Here is a 14,313-nt window from a genome sequence, read left to right as displayed (position 1 = left end):
TTATGCTGGCGGTATGCGGCCAATGAACCGTGCTCAGCTATTGAGACACGACACGTGGCTGTCGGCATTCACGCCACCGGTAGGCCCTGGGGATACCGAGCTGGTGCACTTCTGGGCCACATGAAAGTGAGAGTCCCTTGTGAGGCATTTTGACTGTATTCGGCCTTTCGGCGATCACCCACCGCTTTCCAGCGGCTTAAAAAGCACTGGCCGCCACGCGGTACAAGTATTGCGCATCTATCGCTGAACACTGTGCGTGAGCGACCGTCTCACGTCGTCTGCTACTCGCCGAACATTCGCGCTCCTAGTTCGTACATAGCCGTCTTGGCGGAAGTGCTTGCTGCAAACACTTGAGAATGAGCTCGGTTCCTTATCCATTCGAAGCTTTATCAGCCATGCGTCGCGCAGTTTCTCATCTCTGGGGTAAAAGTGAAAGCTCACGCCCTGCTCCTATCATATGCCACCGATCACTTTAACCGCACTCAGTTCCTAGCTTTTGTATTATTTGGGTGTCCGCGCTCGTGAAGTGCGCGCAAAACGAAGCTGTTCCAAGGGGGAAAGCGCTATAGGAAATGGCGGTTAAAAAACGCGTTCCAACCGTGCGCTTACCTTCGTCGGAGCGAGGAAGGATCACGTGATCAATCTTTGCACGTCAAAATTATTGCCGCGCCCGTATCTGCAGTGGTGGCCTCGCCCCCAATAGCAATCTAATTTCATTCTGTTGTGGCTATTGTGATGTGCAGATAATTCTCTACTGTAAATGCATTTGCGGCAGGAATTATCTGCCATAAAATATTTTTACAGGCTTGTTGCCATCTCTGTGACATTATATAATGGCTGCCTTGTAGCACCGCCACTCTTACTGTACCTGGTAACTTTGGCGGCACTACACCGGATATTTCACCACCGGTGTTTGATTTCTCATTACGCATTATGTCCATCATGTGAGTTCAGTTGATTTTCTTGTGCAAAACACTGCCGAAATGCTGATCTCGCACCCTACAGCTGTATTATTTGTTTAGGTGAGCTTAAAATATGTTTTGTCCTAGGTATCCAAAGATTCAGCACTCGCTACAGCGAGTTCCCATTGATCTAAAGCGTAACCTAGGAGACAAGCTAGGCGCCGCGTCTTCGCCATCTAAGAAGGCGTAGCAGCAAGATGTCGTCCGTTATACTTTGGGTGTCCCAAAATTCTGTCTCTGACTTTTAGATACATTTTTCGGTATGTTACAGTTCACTAGATTTGTTTTCTTAGAAAGCTTCGATAGATAGGAACTCATGTTCGTAAGCTGAAGTGCTAGGAACGTGAAGTATGCAATTCCCTTTGATGTCAAACAAGAACCAGGAAAAACAATAAAATATGGAGTTGTCGATTGGTACTTTGCACCAACAGCTCGCCTATTCTATTGTCATCTTTTACTATGCTATATTAAGAGTCATAATAACTGTTTAGCCGAACCACCTTGGTCATGTCATTCATGTCAGAACAACTTCAGCTAGAAATATTTGTGAAGCCGTCCGGCAATATTGCGTTTTTTTCCTACTCTGCGAAAGTGAAGTATAAATTGATGGTTTTGGTTACTCTGTCGCTTATCCTCTTGCTTAGGAGCAGGGGTTTTCTGCTGCTGTTTGCCTGTTACATAGTCGTATAGCTAATTACAGTTTCTTGGGTTGAAATAATGTTGACAAGTGCTAATAGCTTATATTGCAAATTTAAGAAACCCTTGGAGCTTACAAAGATATCATGCAATGGCCCAAGGTGAGAATTTGTTGCCGGTAAAAGAGTGAACATACAAATCCTCGCATTTTATGTGCCGAAACCAGGTGATTACAAAGCCACAAAGTAAAAGGGCACAGCAGACAGCATCCCGATATAGAAGTTTCAGTTGCAAGGTCATTTCCTCCACATGGTCTTCAGCGTGGTTTACTTCCCTGCCTTAGAGCTTTGTTGCTGAAGCTTCTTGCAGGGTGCATTATAGTGGCTAAATGGATTCACTGACAGGGGCGGGCGCTAAGTGCATCTTGGGGTTCCTGGGGGGCAACATAAATACTGAGCCGTTTATACTAAGGCGAAAGACTTGGGTGTCTATGTTTCGGAGCCCTTGGTGAAACTGTGCCGCGAGGCGAAAATGGCCGGTGCCGAAAAGAGTGAAAACACGTCAATGAAACGCTTCTATTGACGTCACATTTCTACGGGAGGTTCCTGTACACAAAGTAAGTTAGTGGCACTGAAAATTAAATATTTTGCCTTTTGGTGTAGGTGTGAAATCGAACCTGGACCTGCAGGGTGCGAGACGTGCCCGCTCATCCTGAAGCCACAGCTGCTGCACGGTTCTGGCTTACAAAAGGCATGCTAAGCACGTGCCTGTTTCCGCACGGCACGTCGCAGCCATCTCACTGACTAGTTCGTGCATCATTGGGCGGTGCACGTGATGGTGTGGAGTAGGTGGCGCCACGTCACTAGTGAATAAAAAGAGCGCGTTGGTGACTTTCCGAGATCTACAAACCGTGTACCGCTTTCGCATTATCGCAAGCAAGCAGTCTTGTGTGCCGAATTTAAAGTTTAGTCAGTGTTTTCTCGACAGGTGTTGTTGCGCAGAAGTGCCGGGCGCGTGCACTCTGCGCATTCGTGTCACAGTCGGAGCGGTGACGGCGGCGGCGGTGATCCCGCAAGATCTCGCGGCTCGCGAGAACAGCTACGCAAGTACGTCGCTGCGGATGAAGCGCGCGCCGCTGCGCCTTAGTGCCCCGTGCATGCTTCCCATTGCGGCTCGTTTTGTACTGCAAGAAGTCTAGCCCAGATTGTATAACTAAATGCATTACCAGTACAAAGAAGTCTAACCCTGATTGGATAACTTCGTGTATTACCAAATGCGAAGCACGTGTTCGCCTTCTTGCGTTACGAGAGTGCAGCCCCTGCCGAAGTTTTTTGGCTGCCTTTCATAGAGTAAGCAACGTTATGCCCTTTACGGAAACTTCCGGTCACTTTGTTTAGCGTGTGCTACAATGAACGACATATTTCTCACTGGTCGTGCAGCAAAACGTGATCCAGCACACAGAAGCTTTCCGAGAATTTCAAGGCGAGCATTCTAGTCTCCTGATAAAAGCATCTTATTTTGCCCCAATTTTGTAGTAAATTGTGCACCATTTGGTGGATATTGAATGCCGCCGGATAACTCTGTTATGCAAATGCACGTTTTATTTAGGTGTTGTTGTTCACTCTCATTCTCCTCCTTTTTTTTAGTTTCACTCCCTTTTAATATATCTCCTGCTGGTCGTTCACTCTTCCTTTTCTACCTTTTCTCTTCTTGAGTCTGCCGGCGCTGTGTACCTCCGGGTGGCAGTTGCGGCTATCCCTCTTCTTGTTCTCTGTAATTGCTTTCATGCATACGAACCAGAGATAGACAATTTCGACCCCCTGGGAGTCTTTAACGGGCAACTCGTGCAGTGTACATGCGTGCTTTTGCTATTTCCTTAAAGAGCTGGTCGAGGACCTCCTAAATGCGTGCTTGAAATATTGACTCAAATGTGGGCACAGGAAACCACAAATTAAAACAAGACCGCTGAAACCCGTGGGCATTTTTTTTTTCACATTGGCTTACACTTGGCTATATACACCAAGAACGCACACAGAAAAGTTCCGTGTTTCAGAATTTACTAAACAAGTATCACCTTTCGGTAATAAAGTCTAGTATATTCAAATCTGCAATCTCAGCCCTGCATATACTGCCCAAAATAAAGGCGATTCCACGTGTCTTCACACCTGTTGACACATGAACGTAGCTTTATCGGTTAAGGATGTAACAACAATTAAATTACTATGCCCCTATTTTTGTGAGTGCATTTGCAGCATGCTTCACATTTCTGGCAGTTGCTTAGCATATCCTCTTTCCACCTGAGGCAGCTTAGCTCCTATTTCACAGCAGATATGCAGGTCAACTTTAGCTCTCACGACGTCTAAGTGCAATATTATATGTAGATTTGCCAGCTGCTCTTGTAGTTCTTTTTTTGTAGATTTCATATGTGTAGTCTGTTGGAAATTGCCTACGCGACCTCTGGAATTCTCATGCAGTATTTCAGCGACGCTCAGCATTGGTGCAGTCCAAGTATGTTTTGTGGAAATTGTTTATTCAATTATGAAAAGTAGTGTGACAAAAAGATCTGCCACCGGAGAAACTTTTGGCGGCGACGAGACCACAGTAAGGACACCATGAATGGTCAAAAAGCGATGCGTTAGCCAAACAACCGAAATATTGCAAAAGTAACATGTCGCAATGCCCGCTCCAGGCTGCTATTTCTACTGTTTATCCATTGTTGATAAATTATACATTAAGCCATTAAACAAAAATGTCACCATTGCTCTTCAATTGTGAATAAGTGCGATTCATGAATGAATATTTCCATTGCTTACGGCACATGCAATTATTTAAGTATTGAATTTGTGTACACTGTTTCGTATCCCAAAAGATTCAGAAGCTGTGAGGCACTGAGCAAAGCGTGACATTATAACTTCCCTGCAATTTATAAATTTTGTTTCAAATTTAAATATCGAACCAGGTATGTTACATCTCTGTCCTTTTCTTTTTCCTGGAACCTCCAAGCTTTCTGGACAAATTTAAGTGAACGTGCAGACAGAAGATTCCAGGTGGCTATTAGAAGCTACTACTTATCAGTCCATTTAGTTATTTCATAATTATGTCGAGAGTGCTAGGGCACTATGGTCGCCACGTTCGAAAACTGAGCACACGCCGCGGCTATGACTGACGGCCGCGGTGGCTACTATATCAACGAGGCCAGTGTGCAAGTATGGTAGTATGTAGACCACTGCAACGCCAAACGTTGCACGCTCGAGGGTCAACGTAATTCATAGCCCTCCAGATGTGCTTTATACTTCGTGTGTTGGGGCCGTAAACGTAAAGCTATTCGAATCTGTTTTTATTCCCTGACGTCAAACTTACGTAACCGCCGACGCAAGCATCGGGCGGTAACTCGCAGCATTGTTTGAAAAGCCAATCATACGCGCTTCTCATTTAGAGTAGGTCACTTTTTACAGCGAAGCTGTGTACCTTAACCGTCCAAGGAAATTTTCGTGTCGTTGTTGGCTGGTAAGCAAAAAAAAACTGCCGATACGTGGGCCGATCCTGGAGATGGTGCAATACCGTGCCCACAAGCGGCAGAGGTGAAGCGGCGTTAGGCACTCCCCATATGTGGGCCGATCCCACAGATAATGCAATGCCGGGCCGACCCGCGGTGGAGCTGACGCAGCCGTTAAGCACTCGCCATACGTAGGCTGATCCCGAAGATAGTGGAATACCGTCCCGACCCGCGGCGGAGGTAAAGCAGGCGTGAAGCACTCCCAATACTTGGGCCGATCCCGAAGGTGTGCAATGCAGGGCCGACACGCGGCGAAGGTGAAGCAGGCGTTAAGCATTCGCCATACGTGCACCGATCCCGAAGGTACTGCAATGCCGGGCCGAGCCACGGCGGAAGTGCAGTTCGCCATTCAGGGGCCCACATACACTGCTTCGCTGGTGATCCTTCTTCACAGAGTGGAAGGGCACTTTTTTTTTTCTTTCGAAGCGAATGGCATTGCCTACATTGAGCAGATTTTCTTATACAATTGGCTGAAAAGAGGCGAGGATCCCGCTAAAGTGGAGAGGGGTTCGATAGAGCCGAGCCAGCACAGTGAAAGTAGACAACCGGATGAGTAGGGCGGTGCCGGCGTCTGCGATTTGCCCGCTTATTCTTTACTTAGCTTAGGGTGCCTGATAAAAAATCGCGGTGGCGTGCAATGGAAAGTAGAAATGCTGCCAGAACGGATCGCTAAAAAAGAAGAGTTCGCAAAGCGATGTCGTATACGTGTCTACAGGTCTCTATAACGTTATACTGCAACGGGAAAGTGTTCATTATATGCAAGAAAATCTATGCTCCCTGGCCGCTGCGAGTAGCCTGTGCCAAAGCAATCTTCGGGCAGCCATCTTCTATTTCTTTCGGAAAGGGGCAGTCTCCGGCTATTCAGTAAAAAAAAGATCAGTTTTGTTCGGCATATAAATGCGTCCTTAACGCTTACAGGTCTCATTGACGAGGTGAGTTTTCGCGGTTTTCTGACGTCGCGTGACAGACTGTCGAAGTGGGTGCAGCTCGAAAACGTTTGATGAATGACAGAGTACAATGGCGAAAAAGGCGTCGAATCAGAAATAATTTTTCTTTCGTTCGGTCTCATCATGCATAATCAGTGCAGTAATCATGCACACATCATATCAGATGTAACATTTTCGCGATTTTCGTGACGATGCGCGAGAGACAGGCGAAGTAGGGGCGGCCGGGAAATTTATTGACGAATCATGGAGGACTGATTGCAGAAATTGAATACAATAGTTTGGAATAGCTTTACGCAATAGCACCCTTGGTTAGGGACCTTCAGTCATGGCAGTGGAATTCCCTTGAAGTTGGACCAGCAAACAAACGACTACTAGGAAGCGCAACCCTTGTACTGTGAGCCCAGGCAGGAAGATACTTCTGAGAGGTGTCGAAATTAATTGTCTACTTTCCGAAATGTGCACTTAGCGACTATGGCAAAAATGTATACATGCATGGCACCACTCCTTTAGGAATTCGACGTGTTTCTTCGTAAAAAGCGCAGTTTGATGTGACTGACGTGCGAGAGGTCGATCTCTTGGGAGTCCAAGTCACAGTCAATTGGCTTCTCAGGAACGACGCGATATTTCTGAAGCAGAAACGTGACCAGGAGAAATATCTCCATTGTGGCGAACGTGCCTCCTGGGCAAGCTCGGGGGCCTGTAAAAAGAAGAAATATTTATACGCTACTACTAACGAGTTTATGGGGGTTGTCTCATAGAGAGTGTTGAAAATATATGATCGATGATCCGCAACACATATACAAAGCCCATACGCAACCCCAAATACAAGGCCCATATACAGTTATGACAATGACCTTAGAAAACTAGTCAGAACAGGTTTCCACGATGGGGATAGGAAATCAGGTCGCGTGAGGCAGCTGGCGGAGTTGCAGAAACACCAGCCATTTATAGAAAGTACATTTATTGACAGGGATGACAAGACTTGGCTGGGGATGAACAGGAGAGGAGGGAATTAGTTCTCAAGTAGCGCTAGTCCTTCGCTAAGGGTATTGAATTGTCTATATCTTCTTTCAACATAGATTTCGCGAAAGTTGTCTTGAAATAAGTATTCGGAAGTAGCCGTTTCTTTGCCTTTTTGCTCCACTTCACAGCTTCTGTCGTTTATGTGCTACGCGCTGGCTGGTTGATGTCTCGACTTGCGAAATTTTGGGTTTCTGCTGTGCGCCCGAACGAATAGACATCATGGGTCGCTAGTTATGTGAAACTACGTATGAGTCAGTGAAAATGGGCTTATTAATGACAATACTCCAGAATAGGCAGTAGTAGCAGGGTTTATTCATAGGTACGTGAAGATTTAAAGAACCGCAAATGGTACGTGTCTCCGTCAGACAAGCGGCACTGAAGCCTTAAATATATCTATATATCTACCGTACTTATCTGTGCCATAGGCCTCTAAGCGAGATTCTTTCCTCTACGGGCGCAATACTTTTCCATCGTCCTCGTAACACCGTCAGCTGACAACAACTGACAAGGAGGCGGTGCTCGTGTGACCCGGTAAGGCATCTAACCCGATAACGGTAACAAGCTTCGCATCATTTAGATTCCAATAGTGCGTTGTATATTCACTTTTTTTTTCTCCAAGTGAATCTTTGTTTACTTCTTGCCTTTCGGTGTACTGCACTGCTGGCTGTAAACACTACTTGGGCCACTGGTCATATGGCATTGGGTGTGCGCCAATGAGCACCAACTCATATAGAATATTATCTGCTGGCTGCTGCATTACTGAGTCAACAGCTTAGGCTACTGGGTGCGTGACACTGATTGTATCCACATTTTTTTTTCAATCTCGCAGTATAGTTGCTACGTCGGCGATAGCGCGCCTGATAAGCAGACTGCTGTTAATGCGCATGTGCGCACAAGTGCTTATAATGCTGTGCAATGTGCGCTAACCGCTGATTCCTGATGCAACCATGACCTATTGCAGTCAGCTGTCGAAGCCGAGATAGCAAAATTGTTTGAACTAGGAATTCTCACGCCAGTGAATGCAGCGGAGTATGCCACGCCCGCAGTGCCCGTGATAAAGAAAGATGGCAGCACACGCTTATGTGGGGATTATAAGACGACGATAAACCCCTCACTTGACATCACGCACTACCGGCTGCCTGCGGTCTGAACAGGGCATACCAGCAAGTATTCATGGCCGAAGAGTCGAAGAAGTACTTGACGTTAAACACGCAGAAAGGTCTGTTTACTGATAACAGGCTACCTATTGGAATTGCGTCAGCGCCAGGTATTTTTCAGAAAGTAATGGACACGATCGATGCTCGATGTTATCTCGATGACATTTTAGTCACGGGAAAAACCGCTGAAGAACATTTAATAAACCTAGAGGCTCTCTTGAAACGTATGTCAGAGCGAGGTGTCAGGGTTTCAAGTTTCTGCTCGCCTATCGGAACACTCCTCACGCTACAACGCACGAGGCGCCGGCCAACTTATTGCTGGGTCGACGTTTGCGTAGGCGCTTTGACGTGCTAAGAGGTTGGCTTACGAACAGTTCAAACAGAGGGTGAACCGACCATCTCGAGTGCGCGAAGTGACTCTTGATGATCATGTTATCGCACGCGATTACAGGGGACAGCCAAAATGCATGCCAGCAGTTGTGACAGCTCAGACTGGACCATTGTATTTCAAGGTTCGTGTATCAACCCCTTCAGGATGCTTGGAGTGGCGGCGTCACAAGAACCAGTTACATCAAAGCACGACAGTGACTGCGGAAAACGTCGTTCAAGACGAAGGGTTCTCCGTGGAGCCCCACAGCGACCCCGGATCGGGACCAGCACTTTCAGTACCTCCAGCTAGTGTTTATCCTTGACCACCGACGTCGCAGGCTGAAACTTCACGGGGCGACGAGGATCGACGCTATCCAATTCGAAATCGTCGACCAGCACATAAGTCACAAGCAGGAACGTGAACGTTATAAGCAGACTGCTGTTATTGCGCATGTGCGCACAGTGCTTATAATGTCGTGCTATGTGCCCTAACCGCTGATTCCTTATGTAACCATGAGCCCGTAAGCTTCGGGCAATAAACACCGTTTCCCGTTAGAGCCCTTGCCTGATCACTCACTGGCAGAGACATCACATAGTTGTGTGCTACTGTGACACAAGCATTACAGAAGCCCTAAGTATACTCCGATGCGTTTACTACTTAACTGTGTATACACTTTTCATGGACGTTTTTCCCGCCACAAGCATCATCGCTTTTTCATGATTGCATTGCGCTTAGCATTATACTGACGGCAGAACTTAAAGAACGAATACGAAAGAACAAGAAATGGGCGTGCGCAGCCTAAGTGAACGTATTGCGATACGCACGTCCATTTCTTGTTCTTTTATGTGCATTCTTCAAGTTGTTCCGTCACTACAATAGTAAGCTCAATACAATCACGAATGTCTACCAACCAGCACCGTTCAGTGCTTCGCTAAACATCATCGCTTTTGTTCTTTTCGAGCTATTATCTAGCAGCTACAGGCGACGAACCTGTTTTCCTGTCATACGCTTCTGCTGCTACATCGCTAACTCGAACAAGCTCAGCGTAATTTTAACCACGACAATGCGCCGGATGTTTCTTTTTCTTGCGGAATGTCTCAATCACACCTGGACTGCTGAAAAAATACCATAGCAAGATGTAAGGTCCTATAGAGTTTGTCCTCATACGTGGGCAGCAGCAACAGCGAAACGATGTGCCTGAATACTGGGACTTTCATCTTCCATAGTCGAAAGAGCTGGTAGTCACATGTTCTACTTACCACTCTGAGCCGGCCTAGTTTGAATTGATTCATGGTGAAAGGTTGCGCTAAACCAACGGGGACAACGAAAGCGCTCGTAATTGTGTATCTTTCTTTATCCCCGTTTGTTTAGCACAATGTTTCAGGTTCGACTTTCGACGTGCAAGTTCCTTCCGCACCCTAGGAAACATATATTACGTATAGACACCCGCATCGATCCCGGTTTGTGTGTGGCTACCCTGAACTGTCGGCCCCATCTATGATGGAGTGAGGCTGCACGACCACCAGTCACATACGTTCGTGTTGAAAAAGAGGTCATATACTGCGGCAGCTTGAAAGCTGCCGCAGTGCATGACCTTCGTGCATGACGATGACCAAAATACAACTTTTTAGTATTGTTTCTGACGCGCATTGTTTCTTTTTTATTTATTGTGCGCTACTATAGATCATGTTTCATACACATATCTTTTGTCTTCGTTTTTTGTCTGCAATGTAATGACATTGTATTTATGCAATATTACTACAGGTCTTTCTTCCGAAGTTACACCCGCCGTGGTTGCTCAGTGGCTATGGTGTTGGGCTGCTGAGCACGAGGTCGCGGGATCGAATCCCGGCCACGGCGGCCGCATTTCGATGGGGGCGAAATGCGAAAACACCCGTGTGCTTAGATTTAGGTGCACGTTAAAGAACCCCAGGTGGTCAAAATTTCCGGCGTCCTCCACTACGGCGTGCCTCATAATCAGAAAGTGGTTTTGGCACGTAAAACCCCAAATATTATTATTATTATCCGAAGTTACAACATATGCATCGCTTTCTGTGTTTTCCTGAACTAAACTTTCAAGCCTGAGGAACAGCTTTGGGTGTCGCCAGCAAATCCCTTACTTGTAGTCACGAGCTACGCTGCAAAGCTCTACTTTGCCGAATGCAGAAATAGTTGTTATCTGTGCATGTCTTCACGTGTGCCTTATGCCACGTTGAGCGTTTTCGACAACAAGTTAGGCGTGATTGTTTGCTCGTATGGGGAGCAAATGGCTCTTCGTTTATCAATGAACAATCGGGTAACCGCGAGCGTACGTTTTCAATATCTCCTGACGTTAAAAGGGTTAAATTGGAAAATGCAACTCTGCAATTTTTGCCAACTCACTTCATTCTCTTATGAGACACCGATCACAGAAAGAGAAACGTTTCCTGCATGGCTCAATTCTATTTTATCAATTGAGCTTAGTTGGACAATTTATTTAGTGCCCCAGTGTGTTCCTAGGTATTTATGTGCTTACCATGGAATTCAACGCCAAAAGCGCTTTGTTTAGGCGTTTTCGCAGTCACTGTGCAATGAAAAATTTGCCTTACATGTGACATTTAGCAACACCTGATCTTTACAATCTCTCTTGTCCTCGTCACGCTGCGATTTAGCGTTCCTGCTTTTGCATGTTTTGTAATAGAACATCACCTACCGATGCAAAAGGGTATCAAATGTTCGGGCTTATGCGAAAGCAATGTCCCATCTTCGTTCAGGTAGCGTCCCGGGTCAAATTTTGTAGGTTCTTTCCAGAGAGTAGGGTCGTTGTGAACCGCCCAAATATTCGGAAGAACAACAGTGCCCTTCGGTAGGAAGAAATCACCAACCACGACATCCTCTGCGCACCTGAAAGAAGGGGCAACAAGCATTTTCACATCGCATTTTTTTATTATTAGCCACGTAGCTCACCCCCGGTTGACGTTACGCGCACATATGCGATAACTTGTTTCAAATAATTTCAATATTTTTTCCTCCATTTATACATGACTGTCTGCTAGTCAGTTGAAGACAGACAACTTGTTCGCTGACCCGCCATCGAGTGAAGCATCGGGAGTAGTTTTTTCAAAGAGCCTAATGTACAGTGTTTCATTACTTACGCATTCCATTTGCAGTGGCGTGTACGTGCCGAGGTGCGAGGGTATGTATTCCCAACCCTGGTTCGTCTAAATATGCTTCATTCCTGTGGCATTCTACGCCGTGCAAATTTAGCTTACTGCGAAACCACAAAAACTTAAATTTTCTGTAACCATGCAACAGTCTTATTTATGGCGGTCCTAGAGCTTACGTAATCTTTGTTGCTTTCTGTGATGTAAACATTTAGCACATTGCCGTGTTCATATTGACAGAGTGCCAGTGCCCTTTTTAAGGCGCCGAGGTCGTCTATATAAAGGCTGAAGGTATGGAGGCTAGCATGCTCTCTACATTTAGGTCCTGTTCAATAGCTTTTATTTGGCTTCAATTGTGGTCACGTATTACGTACTGTGATGCAGTGATAAAAAGTAATATTCAGTAAGTAACTGGTATAACCAACCTCGTAAAGCCTGCTCCTATAGTTTACGGCAGCGTATTTCATGATTTATTGTGAGAATGATCTCTTACGTTATCAGGAACACACTCAATAAAATCCAGTATGTGAAATCTATTTTTTTCTATTTTACAACCCTGGCAAAAAGAATTACAGAAACAAAGAGCAACAAATAAAACAAACCGCTGCTGCCCTATTTCTCCTCCAGGCGCCTGGTCCCTCAGCACTCACTCTTTGTACCGTCAAGATTTACAAGGTTATTACATTATTTGTCGTGTAAGTACTGCTTATTAAACCATTGCCTATGATACTGAGCTCATGCTTCTAAACGACGCACAGTCAAAACGAAGGAAACTATGCCTCCGTGTAGCGCCCTGTTCAATGGCCTTTTTATTTACAGTGCAGAGAGATCACAAGGATCAGTTTTTATTCAAGGGCTAGTAGTTACTTCACTTCCAGCATATGCCTATGAATCCCAGCTCATATCCATCTCACTAGAAGCGAGAGAGTAGTGATGTCCGGCTACATGCTCACGATCACTAATTTTCTGCAACTAAGCCAGATAATTGCTCAGTGATGGGGAACATACTTTAGCGTGCACTTACTATGTGAATAAAGATTCACGTTCACGTAAAATTATTTGGCGTTCCAATGCACAAATTTTTATTAACCGCCGGTACATTTAGCATTTATCTGATTTCACAAGCCAGCAAGATATGCGCGGAAACGAATAAATCAATCATTCATTTATTTATCGCGCCTAGGATCAACCCTAAGGTATGATTAATGGCGCACGCGTGTACATTAAAAACGAAAAAAGTGCAGGCAAGTATAAGTAAAAAGACATTGATTGATATATAGAGGACGTTTAGGTTGCGCCTTTAAGACTGCCACGCGATAGAATTCAAAGGTGCCTCACTGCTTCTCATGCTTCCCGGCAAATGCAGCTTATGTAACCGTAATGTATTCCTGGCGTCAAACGCTATGCACGCAACCGAGCTTTCTTGGGCGCGCCGCTTCTGCTAAGATAAACCTCAAACGGCAGTTCGAAAAGGGGTTTGTGTTTGAGTTTCCGCGTAACATAATTATGCTTCCTCGTACATTCAGATTACATTCCGATGCTTTCATGTTTAGAGGTTGTGTGCGAGTTATACTTTACGAATTTTCTGACGCATTTTGTTTCCAGAAATTCAGTTATTTTACTAATACCTGGGCCGCTATAACGTAAGACTATTCCAAACTTTTCTATTCCAATTCTGCGATCAACCCACCACGATTGGTCAAAATATTTTTTGGACCACCCCTACTTTACCTGTCTCTCACGCGTCGTCACAAAAAACTGCGATAGCTCCCCATCTGACATGACGGGTACACACTGATTATACATGACTTTACAGAACAAGAGAAAAATAGTTACTTCTGATTCGACGCCTTTTAGCCATTAACCCTCGGCTACAGGTCAAAAGTTTTCGGGTTACACGCACTTCACTTGCCTGTCACGCGCCGTCACTAAACTGCAAAAAGTCACCGCGTCATAGGGACGTGTATGCGTTAAAGATGCATTAGTATGCCGAAAAAAAAACTGAATTTTCTACTGAATAGCCGCAAGCTCCCCGTTCTGAAAGGAATAAAAGATGGCTGCCGCCGATTGCTCAGGCACTGGCTACTCGCACCTGCCGGAGAGCATGGGTTTATTTGCGTATAATAAAGCTTTCTGAGTGGCCATGTAACGTTTTCGAGCACTTTCGGCACGTTTAAGACCTCGTTCTGCCGACTATTCTTTGCTGAGGATCTGTTTTAGCGTAGTTATTAAGCTTCCGTTGCGTGCCGCTGCGATTTTCGACCATCCACCGCAAGCAATGTAAGGGTGAGCAGACCAAGCGCAGACGCCGGGACCACTCTCTCACCCTCTTCATCCTGTTATCGATTTTCAGTGGGCCGGCTCGGTCCCATCGAAAACGTCTCCACTTGAGCGTGCTCCTCGCCTCTTCTTAGCCAATTAGATAAGACAGGCCGCTTAGTTTAGACAATGCTATTCGTTTTTCAAGCAAACAGAAGTGACCTCCTGTGAACGAGGAGAGCATTTGATTCGTCTGTTCA

The 14,313-nt window shown here is 45.7% G+C and overlaps 1 protein-coding gene across 1 annotated transcript in view; it reads right to left on the bottom strand.

Moving 5' to 3' along the window:
* Window positions 1–6,440: 6,440 nt before the first annotated feature.
* The window catches only part of LOC126534752 (cytochrome P450 2U1-like), a 33,306-nt gene continuing 25,433 nt past the window's right edge, over window positions 6,441–14,313 (bottom strand). Inside the window, exons 7-8 of the mRNA XM_050181996.2 lie at window positions 11,344–11,534; window positions 6,441–6,798 (exon numbers count right to left, since the gene is read on the bottom strand). Coding sequence (XP_050037953.2) covers window positions 6,608–6,798; window positions 11,344–11,534 — 382 coding nt within the window. The 3' untranslated portion in view covers window positions 6,441–6,607. The remainder of the gene's footprint in view (window positions 6,799–11,343; window positions 11,535–14,313) is intronic.

The sequence above is a fragment of the Dermacentor andersoni genome, chromosome 7, assembly GCF_023375885.2.
Source record: "Dermacentor andersoni chromosome 7, qqDerAnde1_hic_scaffold, whole genome shotgun sequence".
In the NCBI taxonomy this organism is placed as follows: Eukaryota; Metazoa; Arthropoda; class Arachnida; order Ixodida; family Ixodidae; genus Dermacentor; species Dermacentor andersoni.
The sequence above is the reverse complement of the archived record's forward strand: the minus strand, read 5'-3'. Positions and strand labels throughout refer to the sequence as shown.